Source organism: Oryza sativa, chromosome 6 (assembly GCF_034140825.1).
Source record: "Oryza sativa Japonica Group chromosome 6, ASM3414082v1".
NCBI lineage: Eukaryota > Viridiplantae > Streptophyta > Magnoliopsida > Poales > Poaceae > Oryza > Oryza sativa.
This window is the reverse complement of record NC_089040.1, coordinates 27,708,927-27,727,833: the sequence shown is the minus strand read 5'-3', so window position 1 is coordinate 27,727,833 and position 18,907 is coordinate 27,708,927. Positions and strand designations below refer to the sequence as shown.

At 42.5% G+C, this 18,907-nt stretch overlaps 2 protein-coding genes across 2 annotated transcripts; both read left to right on the top strand.

The window, feature by feature from the left end:
- The first annotated feature begins 3,905 nt into the window (after positions 1 to 3,905).
- On the top strand, positions 3,906 to 4,596 carry LOC4341714 (pollen allergen Lol p 2-A). Its single transcript, XM_015787234.3, has one exon. It carries the CDS (start codon positions 4,000 to 4,002, stop codon positions 4,351 to 4,353), a length of 354 nt encoding a protein of 117 aa, XP_015642720.1. The 5' UTR covers positions 3,906 to 3,999; the 3' UTR covers positions 4,354 to 4,596.
- Positions 4,597 to 5,000: 404 nt separating this feature from the next.
- Positions 5,001 to 8,780, top strand: LOC4341713 (D-3-phosphoglycerate dehydrogenase 3, chloroplastic). Its single transcript, XM_015785881.3, has 5 exons — positions 5,001 to 5,703; positions 6,963 to 7,339; positions 7,531 to 7,641; positions 7,729 to 7,824; positions 7,904 to 8,780. Exons 1-5 carry the CDS (start codon positions 5,118 to 5,120, stop codon positions 8,573 to 8,575), a joined length of 1,842 nt encoding a protein of 613 aa, XP_015641367.1. The 5' UTR covers positions 5,001 to 5,117; the 3' UTR covers positions 8,576 to 8,780.
- The last annotated feature ends 10,127 nt before the right edge of the window (positions 8,781 to 18,907 follow it).

Below are 18,907 nucleotides of genomic sequence, written 5' to 3'. Positions count from 1 at the left end.
CATAAAGTGAATCACGCCCACGCGTGATCGTCTTGTCACATCTAATGAATAATGTATCTCATTGAGTTCACATATATTGCAGTGAAAACGACGCTATATAATTGACAATCTGAAGGCAACATCTTCATATCTTCTTTCCCACTAGCACACAACACACGAAAATGGAAGCGCCATTCCTTGAGCGTCTCAACTGGCGAAGCGATCCTTTTGCTGGTTGGTTTCCACCATGGTGTGACCGTCCTTTGTGCGATTGTGGGGATGGATGCATACTCAAGTCTTCCCTCATGATACAAACTCGGGGCAGGAGATTCTTCCAATGCGCGAACTTTGATCAGGTATGCTTCATCTATTCGAAGTTCAAATGGATAAAAAAACTAACTTCTTCGTACACAATTGTAACATCTTACGCAGACATATCGTCCAATGTGCAACTTCATCGAGTGGGTAGACATGGAGAACCCACAAAACGACGGAACCCGTGCTTACCCACGTAGTGAAACAAGATCGGACTACCTAAGGCGGAAGGATGAGCATGAACGTCGAATTGCTGCTGAGGCTTTAGAATGGCACGTAAATCCCCTAGGACTCCCCACGTGGCGTGAGCGTCCGGAGTGTCGTTGTGGTGACCGTTGTCAGGTCATAAGGTCCGTAAGGCACCGAACTCGAGGACAAAGGTGTTTCGTGTGTCCAAACATTGTCGACGATGATTTCGTGGTAATTACAACTATTCTTTTCATCACTCCTCAGTACTATCATTAACTTAACTATCCCAAAATGGATGTACATAGGAGGATGTAAGGAAATGTCAATTCGTACAATGGATTGACACAGTCAGAGTTACTTCAAGTGGCGGGCCGATAACGCAACCTGAACCGACCATACAGTTCATTCATGCTTGGATGGAGTACGAACATCGGGTGGAAATTGCAAGCTTAGACTGGAGGAACAATCCATTAGGGTTACCTAAATGGTCCGAGTGTCCAAAGTGTGGGTGCAGAGATCGCTGGCAGGTGGCTACATCCTTTGCTGAACAAACATTTCGAAGGAGATATTTTGTCTGCCCCAATGTAGACAACGATTTCGTTGTATGTCTAACCATTTACAAAATCCGCTATGATTTGCACAAAATTACTACCCAAACTGAATAACATTACTATTTTTACAGGGCAATCCAAGGATGGGTGGATTTACTCGATGGATCGACAATGTCACTCCATCATATCATGGCCAGAAGATAACAGAGTCAGAAACACAAGTAGAGTATCAACGATTGAAGGACCACGAGAATGCAATGCATTCTGACCGACCTAGAAGGGGCCGATAGGTTACCGCATGCTTGATTCGTCGGGATCGACAAATTTGTACCGTGTATCGATGGCACTTCTTATCTATCTTATCATTACAATGTTTAATTATGGTGGTGATTTTTTGTATGCGTAAGACTAAGGGCCTATTTGGATTGCTACCAAAAACATGCCCTACCAATATTTTGGTAATTTGAATAGTACTTGTGTTTGATTTCGATTGAAGCCTATTCATTGGTAATACGTAATCTAGATTTGAGATTATGTAGAACATTCTTCACTACAATTTTACATTTTGGCAGCAAACCAAATATGATCAAATGCAATTTTACCTTACCAAATATTTGGTAGTGCCAAAACTTGCTTATATTTTGGCACTAACAAAATATTTGTACGGTAACATTCCAAATAGGCCCTAAAAAATAATAAAATTGTATTTTACCGGTCTTGGAGATTTTAATCTTGTATAGTTTTCAATATAAAAAGATTTGATAACTATTGATATTTATACAAAAATATAAAGCACAGTATAAAATCGCCCTCCCCCAGGGCGGCAAGGGGGCCGCCTGCAAAATTCCAGGCCCCCCGCCGCCCATTTGCAGGCGGCCCCCCGCACAGTACAAAATCGCCCTAGCGGAGGGCGGCAAGGGGGCCGCCTGCAAATTTCGTTGACGGCCGTCGCCCGAGAGCGAACGGCCGTCTGCCACGTCACTTTCGCCGCCCTCTGGGATGGCGATTTTTAAAAATCGCCCTCCCAGAGGGCGGTAGGCGACCACTTCTGTCAATTTTCAAAATGAAAAATTATTTTTTTAAAACTTTTAATAAAAAAATTAAAAATAAAAAAAATTCTTCCCTTTTCTCCTGTGAAAATTTACATGGCCTTGTTGTGCATTTGGGCCTTTTGGTGTGGCTCGTTCGTTCATTTGGCCCGAAGTGGGGAGGGGGCCCAGTTAGGTTAGGATGCTTTTTAGTTGGGTAACCGGTTACATTACACCGCGGTTGGTTGGCAACTTGGAATGCAGCTGCAAAGGGGACGGGATGCGCGTCGGTGTGGCCTTGACGATGATAGGGGACCGGCCACTTGGAGGGTTGGAGAGACGGCCAACTGTCGATCGCTCGCCAGAGTGCATCCCCGACGGCGTCAGGTTAGGGTGTAAATGGTTAACTCGCGAATCGACTTATAAGTTAAAATAAACATTAGAATAAATGATTTATTTTGGTCTTTCGCAGGTTAGCCAATAACACCCTTAGCACCATGGTGTCGCCGCGCCAGACTCTGTTTGACTAGACATGCTCCCATCGTTGGCATGCAGAACGAAGTTTAACATGGGAATGTAGAAAATGCTTATCTCATGTAGTATTTAGAAAATTGACAAAATTGCGAGGGTACTACTACATCCGTCTTGAAATATACTCACTCTGTTTTATATTATAAGTCATTTTGATTTTTTTAAGTCAAACTTCTTAAAAGTTTGACCAAGTTTATAGAAAAATATAACAATACTTGTAACACTGATCATTATGTTTAACATTGAACATATTTTGATAGTTTTGTTGTTTTGTGTTGAAAATATTACTATATTTTTCTATAAATTTAGTCAAATCTAAAAAGTTTAACTTATAAAAAAAATCAAAATAACTTGTAGTATGAAAAGGAGGTAGAAGCAACTTCAGATCAAATTAAACATAACATAGTATTAATATCTAATCTGGTTTTAGGTTGCTATATTTTTAGGATGGAAAGGGTAATAATTGATCTCTTAGGTTGGTGCATCACTACATCGCCTTCTTTTGTTGTGATTTGCGATTATGGCCGGGTTTATATATACTGCCTAAAACCCTTCTCTGAGTCTCGCTCTTAATTCTGAGAGCATTTGTACATTTTGTAGGGGCTCAAGCTAGGGAAAGTCTTTTTTATCATTCGATTGATCATTAACTCGTTCCATGTACCCAACTTGTAAGAAAGTGTTTTTTTTTCACTAGAGGAATAATGTGCACTCGTTGTTTCATGCATGCATGTCACCTAAAAAGTTAAAAAGTTATAGAAAGCTGATAAGATATACCGATATGTGATATATCACTTCACAAACATGTAAATTTAAATTCAACTTACGCAAATAGAAAAAAATTAGTATAAGTATAGTAAATAATACAAATAAAAGATAAATTATAGTAACTCATTAAAAAAAGAGAAGAGATGAGGACAATACATGAAAAAAATAATTTTGTAAAACCTGGTCACATGCATGTTGGTGATAGACCATATTCGAAACAAGTCACATAGGATAACCTACAACTAAATTCATGCGTTAATTAATGAATTTAGGGAGAGGACACGTGTCAACTTGTGAATATGGTTTCTCACCAATGTGCTTGAGACAAGGCCTCATAAAATTATTTTTCCACATGCATGTTATTTGACTTTTAAGAGGTCTGCATGCCCTGCGCTTTTTCCTGACAGAAAGACAAGCAGAACTATCAGGTTTGGATCTATTTATAGACATTGTACAAGTGTTTGTCATGAATAAACCAGCTAACGATCTTTATGGGGCGCCGTATGTTTATATTTGTTTTTCTTATCCTCGCCACCTATAAATACATATCTTGTTGCAACATCTATCACCCAACTCATCGATCCATCCCTCTATTATCAAGAAACAAACAAGATTACTCCAGCTAACTAGCTACCTTGGCAATGGCCTCCTTATCCTCCTTCCTGCTCGCCGCAGCAGTGGCGACACTGTTTGTCGTTGGCTCATACGCCACCGAGCTTACCTTCAAGGTTAATGAGGGCTCTAGCGCAACTAGCCTGGAACTCATCACCAACGTCGCCATCTCTGAGGTGGAGATCAAGGAGAAGGGTGCCAGCGACTGGACGGCGCTGAAGGAATCATCGTCTAACACCTGGACGATCAAAAGCGGCTCGCCACTCAAGGGCCCCTTCTCCGTCCGCTTCCTCGTCAAGAATGGCGGGTACCGCGTCGTCGACGATGTCATCCCCGAAAGCTTTACGGCCGGCTCTGTCTACAAGAGTGGTATCCAGCTCTAAGTAACATACACGTATGCTTTTTTTTTGTTGAGTCGCATGAGAATTTTTAGCCTCTAAATAATTCTATTTTAAGACAGATTGGGCCGCCTGCGAGCGAGCCAAAAAATATTTTTCTGTTGTCATTTCATCGGTAATAGTCCATTGACAAAATGGATCTGTTTGTCCTTTGTTTTTAAACGGACTGAGTACTTAAATTGTTGTTAAGATTGTGTTTTATACTATATCTTCTCAATTTCTACTCAATCTTTTTTACGCATATATACTTATTAAATTGTTAAAGTATGTTTTTTTTAAAAAAAAATGTATATAAAATAATGGCTTTAAAACATCGTACTAATTCAATTTTAACTATTTCTTTTTACTACTCCCTCCAGACTAATAATACTTGTCGTTTTAGACAAGAGCGAGATCAAGCTTTAGAATCTTTAATTATAATTCATTTTTAAAATATTTGTCTCTCAAATATAATGACTACATATTAGTCTTAGAAAGTAATTTAATAAAATCATATATTTGTTAATACTTTTATACATATTACAATAAAAATAATGGTCAAAGTTATTTTTTTAGAGACTATAATCTCGCTCCAAACGACGAGTATTATCAACGAGGACTAATTCATTACTCCTGTACACTAATCCGTCTCTCCACATGCGCCTCTATCAAATCCATCGTCGTCCACAAACTAGGCGACACCTCCCCCGCAACGGAGTACGGATTCCGATATACAATCAAACCCCGAATCCCGATATCACACGCTCACCATGGCGTTGGCGCCGCCGCTCTGCCACCTACTCGCCGCACCGCCGCCGTCCACGTCCGCCGCAGCCGACGCGGCTCACGACCACGCGGGAGCCCTGGCCCCACACCGCCGCGCCTCCCCGCTCCGCCGCCGCGGCCGCCTCTTCCTCGCCTGCAGGGTCCCCGCTGCTGCGCCCTCCGCCCGTGGGGTCGCGGCGGAGGCGGCGGCGGGAAGGCCGACGGTGCTTGTGACGGAGAAGCTGGGCGACGCGGGGCTGGAGCTGCTGCGGAGGTTCGCGAACGTGGACTGCGCGTACGAGCTCACGGCGGAGGAGCTCCGCGCCAAGGTGTCGCTCGTGGACGCGCTCGTGGTGCGCAGCGCCACGCGGGTGACGCGGGAGGTGTTCGAGGCCGCGCGCGGCCGCCTCCGCGTCGTCGGCCGCGCCGGGGTCGGCATCGACAACGTCGACCTCCAGGCCGCCACCGAGGCCGGGTGCCTCGTCGTCAACGCCCCCACCGCCAACACCGTCGCCGCCGCCGAGCACGCCATCGCCCTCCTCGCCGCCATGGCGCGCAATGTCGCCCAGGCCGACGCCTCCCTCAAGGCCGGTACGCCCTCGTTTCTCCAAACAATTAAGGTCACCACATTATACCATGTTATTCTTATCATCGAGTTGTCTAGAATACTAGGAGAGAGATATTGCAGCAAAATGCTATCGCAAAATTCCAGTGTATTTTCTGATCGATGAACACTGGTGGGTTACAGTGAATGACTATCCATTTCTAATACAAATGACGCCCAAAGCTTTTGCGTGTTTGCATAACAGTGACTGATACGTTTGTCCGTGTTGTTATTCTAAGAGATTCACCTTGCATGGAGGCTTAACTGCATCTTTGTTTCGATGGATGCATATAAATTGCTTTGTTCTGATGGTTAGGTTGCAAGTGATGCTGGTATGATGTGCAGGCCACAACTTGCCATGTTTTAGTATCGGTGGCACCAATGGCATGATCGAGTTATAACTGTAGTTTTGCCTTACAACTGTAGTACTACACCACCACACATACATTCTTGTGTTTGCTTGACAAACAATGTAGTCCATACTCCACTTTTCTTTTTTTTGTTTCCCCAAAGAACGCTCTCACTCAATGCCATGCCGGGGATTGAAGTTATTGAACCCCAGGTGTGTACGTTTGAATGATTGTTGTATGGCAAGTACTAGATCAATTGATTTGTGCTGTAGTAATTAGTAAGGATATCAGTTAATTGGAGCTGGTGATTTACTTGTTTGCTGATATTATGCAGCACTAATTACGAGTTTTGTGGTCCTAAAATACGAACAGCAGTGTAGGAGACTAGGAGTATACGATAGCGTGTCCTGGACCTATGTTGTGCAAATGTGCTCTGTTCTCCTCTTTATTTGGGTAAGATCAATATAACTTCCTATGTGGAAATATGTTCTCCTCTAGTAGGTAATGTTTCAACAAATACTTCAATCAGTGATCTGGTCCGTAATGAGTTACCTAGCAGTACCTTTTGTCATTTTACTCTGTGTGGAATATGTAACTGCTGCCATTTTATTTATTATCGTGGCTAGAGTTTAGTAACATCATGTTCCATTAGTAAATTTGAAATTCAGGCTTGATTATATAACTCCTAGTAAATGTTAGCAAGAGGCAGTGAGGCACACATTGTTGGGTTCAAACTTCAGGACATCTCTACCTATCAACATTACAAGTGTGCAACAGTAACAGTTAATGGATATAAAATGCTTAAGCAACAGTTTTGAAACATTGTTTTGACACTACATACTACACATGTACTAATGCAGAATCATGTTTCTCTTTGGTTCTATGCACATACTCAGGCAAATGGCAACGTAACAAATATGTTGGTGTTTCTTTGGTGGGAAAGACGCTAGCTATTATGGGCTTTGGGAAGGTTGGCTCAGAAGTAGCACGACGCGCGAAAGGACTTGGAATGGATATCATTTCTCATGATCCCTATGCTCCTGTTGATAGAGCCCGGGCAATTGGTGTAGACCTTGTATCGTTTGATGAGGCCATCTCCACTGCAGACTTCATATCACTGCATATGCCACTTACACCATCAACAGCAAAGCTTTTCGATGATGAAACTTTTGCAAACATGAAAAAAGGTGTGAGGATTATTAACGTTGCAAGGGGTGGGGTAGTTGATGAAGACGCGTTGCTGAGAGCACTCGATAATGGAACAGTTTCACAGGTAATTCCTTTTGTCATGGTCATTCATCCTGTTGTTGATTACACATAGTGCTGTCGAATTGTTGATGTGAACTCCTGATATCATGTTGTTTGTGCAGTGTGTTTTAATGTAAATACAACATAACATTCATTTTTGTTGGTCAGAAAAGGTTGTTTTAGCCTTTTTCCTGATTGCTTTGAGGTATGAGTCAGGCAGCACTTGATGTATTCACTGAGGAGCCACCACCAAAAGACAGCAAGTTAGTACACCATGAACATGTGACTGTCACTCCACACCTTGGAGCTAGTACATCAGAAGCACAGGTTTGCTATTTGGATTGATATTCGTTCTATGCTAATACCACATCTTACTAGCTTATCCTCTCAACCTGACGTGATTTGCTTCTATAGGAAGGTGTAGCCCTTGAAATTGCAGAGGCTGTTCTTGGAGCACTGAAAGGGGAATTAGCTGCTACTGCTGTTAATGCCCCGATGGTCCCTGCTGAGGTACTTTCATTACCAAGGACCATACTGTTATGTGTTCCACATAATTATACAATCTTCTCATGTTAAAATTTTCTCGTAGGTTTTATCGGAGTTATCTCCGTATGTTATCCTTGCTGAGAAACTAGGTCGGCTTGTCGTGCAACTTGTAGCTGGGGGAAGTGGGATTAAGGGAGTGAAGATTGGATATTCATCATCTCGAGACCCTGATGATCTGGACACAAGGGTACTCCGTGCTATGGTCACCAAAGGCATCATCGAGCCCATTTCAAGTGCATTTGTTAACATTGTCAATGCTGACTATGTGGCCAAGCAAAGAGGCCTTCGCATCAGCGAAGAGAGAATCCTCCTTGATGGATCACCGGAGATTCCTATAGATTCTATCCAGGTGCATCTCGCCAATGTAGAGTCCAAGTTCGCCGGTGCCCTCTCTGACGAAGGTGACATCAGAGTGGAGGGAGAGGTGAAGGATGGGAAACCACATCTCACACTTGTTGGGCCATTCAGTGTGGATGTTAGTCTTGAGGGCAACCTAATACTCTGCCGTCAAGTTGATCAGCCAGGTATCATTGGAAAGGTAGGATCAATTTTGGGGAAGATGAATGTGAATGTGAATTTCATGAGCGTTGGAAGGACTGCTCCTGGAAAGCAGGCGATAATGGCCATTGGGGTTGATGAGGAGCCTGAGAAGGAAGCTCTCAAGTTGATCGGCGACATACCATCAGTTGAGGAGTTTGTCTTTATTAAGCTTTAGATAATAAGGTGTATAACAGTAGCTTACCACAATAACATCCTCTGCTCCATTGGCATGGCATAGGTTTTTTTTTTGGCAAGCTTAGCTAGTTAATTTAGGTTAGAACATCATTTATTTTCAGTCCACGTAGATATATACTTGATGAACACTATGCAAATTGCAATGTTTATTCATTGATCTGTTGCCCCTGCTGGTTTGTTTCAAATGCTCTTGCAGCTGTGCTGAGATATCTTCAACTTGTGCAAGTTTTTCTGATTGCTGAATGCTGAGTTGCTGACCTCTGTTCTGAGACTAGCTACTATCACGAACTCTTGTTAACTTTACCTACAAATCCTAATCCTATTTTCTTTGGTTGCAAAGCTTTATTATGCATCTCTGGAACTGCTGTTAATGTAGGGCATGGATAGCTGTTAATGCGACCATTGCCTTCGCTTTTGCTGCAGCTGGCCAATCAAACACATGGCCAGCCAAACTGGCATTCATTCATGCCATTACAGTGTTCGCCTTTCGGCAACCATAGTGGGTGCTCTGTACATTAGACAAAGCTGCTTTCTGTGACCAAGCATGAGAGATAGATCATTCTCTCGGCAACCCAGAGAAAAACAAAGTGCGTGTCAACCTCGCACTACAACTACAAGGACCAGTTTGGCCCAAGCATCGGAGTTAGAAACGGTAAAAGAATTGGTTGAGAGGGGGGCAACAGCGTTAGTTTCCGAAATTTACCAAAAGATTTAGTAGATTCAGGCCGAGTTTAGTTCCAAACTTTTTTTTCAAACTTCCAACTTTTCCATCACATCAAAACTTTTCTGCACACACAAACTTTCAATTTTTCCGTCACATTGTTCCAATTTCAACAAAACTTTCAATTTTAGCGTGAACTAAACACACCCTCAGTGTAAACTTTGAAGCCAAGCCCTTGCTCGTCTCTTCCTGTCTCTGTCCCTGAGTTTAGCATTAATGATCTCAAGTAAATGCTACTGGTTGAGCCACAAGTAAATTCTGGGCTCAAGTAAATGATCTGCAGTTGAAAAGGAGCACTTCTTTTTCTTTTTTTTAAACGAAACAGGGGGTCAAAATGGTTAACTGGTCATATATTGACGTACAAGCATAATTGCATAAACAATACTTATATGAATAGAAGGATAAGAATGCTAAGCCTAGCATCAAAAAGACCCATGATGACACATCCCAAAAGGCATGATAAGTCGATAAGACGATACTAGCATTTAAGCCTAGATCAACTAAGCAGAACAAATCCTAATCCTATTTTCAGTGATTTGTAGCAGCAAAGCTGTCACCATGCTCATAATTCAGAAAAGAAGAAATGGGCGTCATGCACTCATGCATGCCTCACATGAAAGCCAAGCCGGGGAGGATGACTGTTTCTTCAGAATTGCACAGTCTGCACACTGTTTCAGATAGGGTTCGGTTGCTTGGCTGTAGCAGCTTTGCAGGTCAATTCTGTTCAGATTTAGGCCACGGCACACAAGCTGAAAATGTTAATTGCTCCTACTACTACTGAGAGCAAGTATAATAGCAGTCTGTAAGCCAGCTAAATGCTGAGATGGAGGAGAGAAGAGATGAGAGAGAGAGGAGAAGCGGGCTGTAAACTTATAGCCGGCTTGGACACAAGAACCAAGAAACTCTGTGAGAGAGACAAGTGGGCCTTGTATTAATTGTGAAGAGCTAACTATTATATGGATAGGCTGAGAGAAGTCTACAAAGAATTTTATAGCCATCGGTTGTATTATTAGCCTTGCTCTCATGCCAGCCACACGACTGATATTTGATAGCGACCTGTAGACTGTAGCATTGGGGAAGCTGTTTGTTTTAGTGGGGGTGGTCAGCCTAATCCCATGAGAAATCTGTAAATCTCTTTCTGATATATGAAGGTATCGTTTTGCTTTTGCCATACTACTTTTAACTGAAAATCTCTTTGTTTTCAGTTTTCAAAAAACAAGTTTTGTGCCACATATCATATAAGTCGGGTCGTTCGTACCCATTGCTCTCTTTGTGCCGAGTACTGGTTACGGGCACATCCGAACAATTTTAGTATTCTCAATGTCAAATAAATTTGACTGGACAGGCTCTGGTACAAGAGTCGTACTAGTAGTATATACTAAAGCATAAATAAATACAGGCATTATTATTTTGAAATGTTTTGATTGGGTGGAAATGTCCACTTGTAGACATTTTTTTCGCAAGCCTCGTTTCGTGTAATGAGAAGCCATCGATGAGATGGATTGGATTGCATCGACCAAGTCGCAACCAGGGCGTCTGGAAAATTCCGATCGTGAACTGTCGCCAAATTATGAGATTTCGCATCATTTGGCGAGCCCAAAATCTTGCCCAAAATGCCGAAATCACGTGAAGAAAGCTTAATAACACGGGAAGGCTGGGCCCCTCCAAAGATGTTGGCGTGGGAACCAATCATCTCTCAGACCTTCGAGTTAGTGTTGCTCAGACCCCACCAACCTTGATCCGGTGCGCACGGAAGAGAATTATGCATCTCGGTGTGGCCACTAATTCACTCCCATACTCCTCCCGTCTCACAGAAAGTGAATCTATAGTATTAAATGTGACACATTCTAATACTACAGGCCTAAATATATATTATATTAAAATGTGTCACATCCAGTGCTAAGTTGATTTTTATGGGATAGAGAGAAGCTAAAAGTTGCTATGCTTAAACACAATTTAGATATAAGTTAAAATTTGCTATATTTTACGATGTAAGGAGTAGCCGAGTAGCTACATAGTCTCATTATGGAGTGTTGATTTATAGTAGCTATCAAGTGTTATGCTTAATTTCTAGTACTAAATTTCGATGATAAAATGTAAGTGGGTAATTCATTTAGGCAAGAGTGATGCTACGTACTGTTAGGGAGTTATTATTTGACATACAACGTATAAGCCGTTACTAAAATGGGAATGTTAAGACCTTTTGAAGTTCATTTTGATGTTTTTGTTGAAGTTTATTTTCTTATTGAATTTTAAATCGTCCAGGTCATATATGTAAAAGTTTTACTCGTAAGTTTATTTTTTTTCTAATAAGCTGCTTATAATCAATATTAAGCCAGTTAATGACAGCCTGACTAACATAAATGAATGGAAAGATAAATTTCTTTAAACACGTCCTGGAGATTATTCTTGGTTGTCGGCAGCGACACAATGTACCTATCGACAAGACGAGATGATTACTACTCCCTACGTTCCGTAATATAAGAGATTTTAATTTTTTGCTTGCACTGTTTAACCACTCGTCTTATTAAAAAAAATTGTGCAAATAGAAAAAACGAAAAGTTATGCTTAAAGTACTTTGGATAATAAAGTAAGTCACAAATAAAATAAATAATAACTCCAATCCAATTTTTTTGAATAAGACGAATGGTCAAAACAGTGCAAATAAAAAGTCAAAATCCTCTGTATTATGATAAGGAGGGAGTACTATGCTTTAATGGCACCAATTCTCAGTAGTTTGTCCCTCAAAGGTTAATTGGGCAATACTAACATTTGAACAAAATTTGGATTTCAACGTCATCCTATTTTCAAATGTTCAATCAATTGTTAAGTCAATTAATTGATGGGATTGAATCTGAGGTGTTTATGATCCAGTGCATTGCATGAATGATATTTATAGGGTTTTTTTTTCTAAAAAAAATAGATGCTGTTTCTGTCAAGTTCAATTATTTTCTGAAGAAAGTTCGATGGGCAGCCATGAGATCATTCTCATATATACTTCCCTCTTAAAAAAATAGTACAAAAATTATCACACAGAATTATGAAAAGACATGATAACATGGAGACAGTATATCATGTCACATATCATAACATGGAGTACAAGCGGAAAATGAAATATATATTTTGATGAGGGAAATTATAAAAAGGCTTTCCCACGAAAGAAGGAAACAAGTTATTGCTTATCGAATTTCGTCTTCTCTTTTTACTCCTTACACTAAACACATTTTAGTTTATTATTATTTTATTTATGTAGTGCTTGATTATGATGTGACCTTTACAACCAAATACTCCCCCGTTTCATATTATAAGTTGTTTGATTTTTTTCTAGTTAAACTTTTTCATGTTTGATTAAGTTTATAGAAAAATATAGTAGTATTTTTAACATAAAGTAAACATATTATGAAAAATAGAATTAATGGAACTAATTTAATATTTTAGATATATTGCTAAATTTTATTATAAACTTGGCCAGACTTAACAAAATTTGATAAGAAAAAAAGTCAAACAATTTATAATATAAAACGGAGGGAATCCATAACAAGTCACCCAACTTAGGAAGTTTTGCAAAGCTCCAAAAACACTCTCTTAGGTGATATTCTAAATCTCGACATGATCTTTCGTATACCGATTCTCATACTGTATTATAAAATTAATTGTCATGGTTCATACCTATAAAATTTAATTGAGTTTTATACCTAATAATCATATTCTTCATCCAAAACGCAATAAGATGGTAGTAGTAGTGGTACAGCCAAGCACCATGCTGTTTTGTGACAGGAAATGTGCTGTACGCTTTGACCCGTTGATGGGCAGCAGCAGCAAGCGGGTCACATGGGTGTGGCGCCCGCACCGGATCGCAACCTTTTTTTTCCGGAGATGACGGCATCCGGTTCGTCACCCGCCACCCGCGGGTGTGAAATGGCGAATCTGCCCCTCGGAGCCGGAGCGTGGGACATTGGGACGTCGCGAGTCGACGCGTTCACGTCAGGTTTTAAGCGTCAAGATTCTCGGGCCGTGACGGCGACCTCGCGCGCCCGACTCGCCCGTCTTTTTTTTTTCTTTTTTGCCCTTGTGAAAGTACGGAATTGGCCATCTGTCCGGCAGCAGCAAGTTCCAATTTTCCAAATTTTGGATTTTTTTTTCCAACTGGCCGGGTGTATACTTTTCACCCGAATGGATAAATGGAATGGAATGAAAATAGCTTCTCAAGTTTATGAACGGTTTGATTTTCACATAAACTTTGTATATTAATTATCTTCAAATCTATTTGTAACTCTATATTATGACTGATTTCAAAACTTGTTAGCATGCGTCATTTAAACCCCCAAACTCTTTAAAATGTATTTTTAGATCCTCATTTCGGTCTCAACCATTTGACAACGATTAGTTAACAATGTTTAAATATAAAAGCTAAATTTGTCAATTATATGAAAACAAAGAACAATCAAGCAAATAAGAACATAAGATTATCAATAAACACATTATACTGTCTTTTCTTATCTCTTTATTGCATATTTTGATACCACCCTTCACTAGTTTCTGTAGTGATGGCTTTTTGTAAAAAAAAAAATAGACGATGGCAAGAGCTCTGCCAGTTATATTGAGAAGGAATAAAATCAGGAAACACAAATAAGCTAGGGTGTGTTCGCTTCACCTAAAAAGAGAGTGGAGTTGGCTGGATTGCTTTACAAAATAAATTAGATTGGTGGAGCTAGATTTAGACAGTTCCACAGCTCTACTCCAAATCCAGACCTCTACCGAACGTGCCCTAAGTTTCAAAGAGTTAAGAAAAAAAAAGGACGAGAGGGGCTAGGGGCTAGGGGGGTTACAACTTTAGAAGATAGATTGGCTATTACAAATTAGGATGTCACACAAGGTTTTTAAGGAGGTGGCACCTAACATGCATTAACTTACAGGAGTATATTTGTGGCACATCAGTACTAGTGATGTAGCCAAAAATGGCTTGCAATATGGGTAGCCAATAGTGCTATTTTCTACCCACCCTGTTTCATATTATAAGTCGTTTGATTTTTTTAGTAAAACTTTTTTAAATCTGATCAAATTTATAGAAAAATATAGTAATATTTCCAATACAAAACAAACGTTGTATCAAAGTATATTCAATGTTAACTTTAATTAAACTAATTTTGTGTTGTAGAGTTGCTAGTTTTTTTTTTATAAACTTGGCTAAACCTAAATGACTTGGATACAACTTTGAATAAGAAAAAAAATCAAACAACTTATAATATAAAACAACGGGAGTGTTGAAATACGTTTAAATTTGGATAGCTTGAAGTTTTTAATTTGCTGGGTAGGAACCTAACCGCATGTGATTATTAAAGAGGACAATGCGTCAATGCCATCTCCGAGCAAGGGATGCTAGAGTACAATACTTTATACTAGGCAATAGGCAATCATATGAAAGCTAATGCAATTTTGTGATCAATCTTGCCTTTCCTTTTTTTTTCTCTACGTGAGAATATGAGATGCATGAGAGAATTATATGCTTTTCACACAAGAATATGCTACCAAGGCTGAGTACTTGTAGGTGGGCTCTAGTTGGGAGTGGGACTAGGACACTTTTGAACCAAATGGCAAATTTGGAGGACTTATATACTCAATGTTAAACTGAACCTAGTCAAATTTAAGAGACTTTTTGCCGCCACTCTTCAACAATAAAAACACTGATATTGACATAAAACAACCCAATTACTCCCTTTAAATTTCTACTTCTATTGTTTATTCTACAAACACTATTCTTTAGCTAGATAAATATTTTACGCTATTATACATACTACGGATAGCAACATGTTCATACTTAGTTTATTAGATAAATTAAAAACGTTTTCCACAACTGGAGTGCAAAGCCATCTTTTGGCTGTCGCTTTACATTGAGGGTAGTATGGACATTTCCTCTAACCCAAGATCTGTTTAGGTGGCAAGGGAAAGCTGGCAAGATACTGACGTGAAGGGTGTCACAGGCTAATTATCAAGGTGACAGATGCTAATCTCCTAACGGCGCGGTTTGACGGCGTTGTGTGTATAAAGCTAATCTTTGTCTTTTCCAGCTTTTTATGAATTGTGCAAGTTGCGGCAAGTGACCCCAAAAGAGTGGTTGCTTTCGTGACATCTTAAGCAGTGAGGACACTAAATAAGTCTATGCTAATGGAGCATGATTTTTGTTTTGACCAAAATAATAATCTAATGTAGGAATGTTGCTGTAACAACTGCATAAGTCTTTGATTTATAGCCAAAATTTTGGCCAATGGATTAACAACTGCATAAGTCTTTGATTTATAGCCAAAATTTTGCAACTGGAGATAGTATTGACTTTAGATTTGTTCCACTATGATGAAGGCAGACAATGTTAAGAAAACTTGGATAATTCAAGCATGCATCTTAAAGATGTTGAGGTTATAAATTCGGTTGTCTGTTATAAAATATAAGTTGTACTCATAACTAATTAACTATTAAGTAAATCTAGGCTAGGCTACGTGACACTATATATGCAGCCACTAAAGCTCATCACATCACTATGGCACAGTTGCGAGGTCTGACATTAGAGTTCGACGACACCGACAACATGAGAGCCCTTAAATTCAATAGTTCTAATAACATCCACACAAATGTATGGATTTTGTTTATAGACATCATGAAAAAAGACACAACTATGGATGTCAAAAGGTTGGTAATTAGTTGTGTAGGATACCGAAACCATTATTCTATTATATCGTAGCCAGATAGATAGAAGGACAACAATTCCCTTTGGGCCATCATGTATTTGGCTTGGTCTAGTTCAACCAAACCTGAGCAATAATCTTACTACTTACCCCGATTCTCCCTCCCCTAAACTAGCTACAGCACCGTGTCAGGTACTCATGAATCAATGTACAGCAAGCCATCTATGTTCACTCCACCACTTTCCAACGGTCGCTCGCCACCAGTTCTATCGTTGCTCTCGCTCGCCGTCGCGTATGCTTTGATCTCACCGCTTGCTAGGGTTTGAGAAATAGACAGAGAGAGACAGGGGGAGGGGATTGGCGTGAGTCATAACAGAGTAGGTCAATGGGGACAAGGTGCCGCTTGAATCAACCTCCTTCTACTTCTGCTCTCGCTACTGGGCACCTCCGGTTTGTGGGCGCCACCATAGACACCATCACCGCCTGGTTCAATTTTTAGAGTTCTATAGATGGGATCAAGAAAAGAATTTTGACTTATGTCTCATTCGAACCAGACCCATATAGATTATCAGGCTGCTTAGGATCAATATGGTATTTTACTAATGTGACCATTGAATGAAAAAATTGTGTTCATGGTGTCTTACAACTACCTCCTTTCCAAACTAAAGCAATCTAGGAGTGAATTTGACACCACCTAATACTACATCGAATCTGGACATTAGTTTGCTTTACTTTTAGATGGAGAGAGTAATCACTAATTTTTTTATACTCTACATCCATGTCATTTTTTTATCAACAGTGGTGCTATAGCAAATTTTGTCTTCTCTAGTCATATACTCCCTCCGTTAAAAACAAAACACACTTGGACATACACAAAAGCGGGTTTTATTTTTCTCGACGGAGGGAGTGCATCTTTAGCTTTGTAAACCCGTCCTTGACGAGCTTAAAACGGGCCATGAAGACACACTCCTCCCACTGGCGCTCTTACTCCTCAGGCCCCCGCGTCGCCCCCCCCCCCCCCCCCCCCCCCCGCGTTGGGCGACTCGGGCGGCGGAACCCTAGCCGCAGCCGCCGCCCTTCTTCACCCCTTCCTCTGCCTTGCCTCGCAAGGACGGCAGCGGTGGGGCTCGCTGCGGTCAATCTCCTGAGTTCCAGCGCGGGCGGGCACAAAGGCGGAGGTTGGCCGGAGCGGCGCCGGTGTCAAGGCCGGCGCACGGGCGGAGGTGCTGTGGACGGCGGGCGCACGGGAGAAGGCGGTGCAGACGGCTCGGCGCACGGTGGATGGTGGGAGTCGGAGATGGAGGCGGGGATTGAGGCGGCAGCGGCGCCTTTCACCGGATCCGCGTGCGCCAAGCGCTGATAGAGGCAGACGAGGAGAAGGCGGCCGGCGGCGGGATTGTAGTGGCGGTGGTGGTGAGGCGGCAGCGACCGTGGTGGGCGCTGCTAGATCTGGACCCCCTTGGCCATATCTGGCGGCCGATGGCAAGGACGGCGGGCGTATGTGCTGGCGCGCGAGCAACGCCGGCAGCCGGAGGTGGATGCGGGGAGAGGAGATCGGTGACGGGCTGGGCTACTTGTGCGGAGGACACGTGATGGTGTGATGGCAACGGGAGGCCGGCATGGTGACGCCGGCGGTTGCAGGGAGGACGGGGCTGGTGGCATGGAGGCGTGGACGCCCTGGAGGCACGGCCGATGACGGCAAACATGCCGTTGCGGTGCGTGGAGGAGAGGATGGCGCAGTGACATGGACGGCGACGGCGGCGGTGCGGGTGGCGCCGAGAGCTTTCGGTACAGGCGACGGCAGAGGTCGGCCCGACCGTTGGTGCGGAGAGCCAATGCGGGCGACGGCAGGGAGTTGGCAGCAGGGAGGCTAGTGAGGCTGGCCGGCGGTCGGCGCCGGCTCAGTGCCCACGAGCTGATGGAGGTTTCGATGGTAGCGGAGCATTGTGGCGACATTGGTGAATAGGCAGGTGGTGAACGATAGGTGAAAACCCAGCCTGGCCTTGGCCTGGCCGAGCCAGCAACAACATCGCTTTCGAGCGTCGCTTTCCCTCTTGAGGGCGTTGTCGTGACGTCCCATCACCTCTAGGGGTTTTGCCGGGTGAAAACTCAGTCTCGGCTCTCCTTTGAGGCCTCGACGGACGACGACGACAGTGTTTCCGTCAATTTGCTCCCTGAAGACGTCGTCTAGGCAACCCCTAGCCAAAACCACCCAGACAATCAGTGTAAGCTTGCTCTAGATTTCGGTCCTCTTATGTCAGCGCTCTAGCTTATACAAGTTGACCACAACGGAAGGCCTAGGGGGAGAACGGTTCCATCTTCTCTCTCACCCTCTCTCCCTCAATCCCAAAGTTGTGGTTAGAGTGCATCTCTATGTCTGTTTGTTAGGGTTGGGCTTGGGCGATCCCGGTTGTAGTTCCTCTGTTGGTCTAGCGGCGGCCGGTTCGGTGCTAGTCTCCTCGGGGGTCCGTGTGTTGGAGCAGTCGGTGCGTGGGTGGTGGTCTTTTTCTTTTTCCTAGTTACGACCTTTCAGGGTTGTAATCTTATATTTTTGTCCTGCTATATCAATATGAACTTGGCATTGTCTGGCGTGAGTCATTAAAAAAAAAGGACCATGCCAGGTCCATCCATTGCTAATTGTTGTGACGTTCATGGCCAGTAATTGTGTGACTTCACCGTCGGTCCGTCACGGTCGGAGTCTAATCCACCATTACCGTGATGAGGATTAGCTCCTTCCCCCGAAAAGCCAACCCCATTTCCAACCCCGACCCAACCCAAACCCAACCCAAGACGGGCCGGCCTGACCCCGACCTGACATGACGCAGATATCATCCCCCTCGTGCGTGGGCCCCACCCCCACCCCCACACCCCCCCGCAAAATCCCACTCCTCCATTATTCAACCCATTTCGC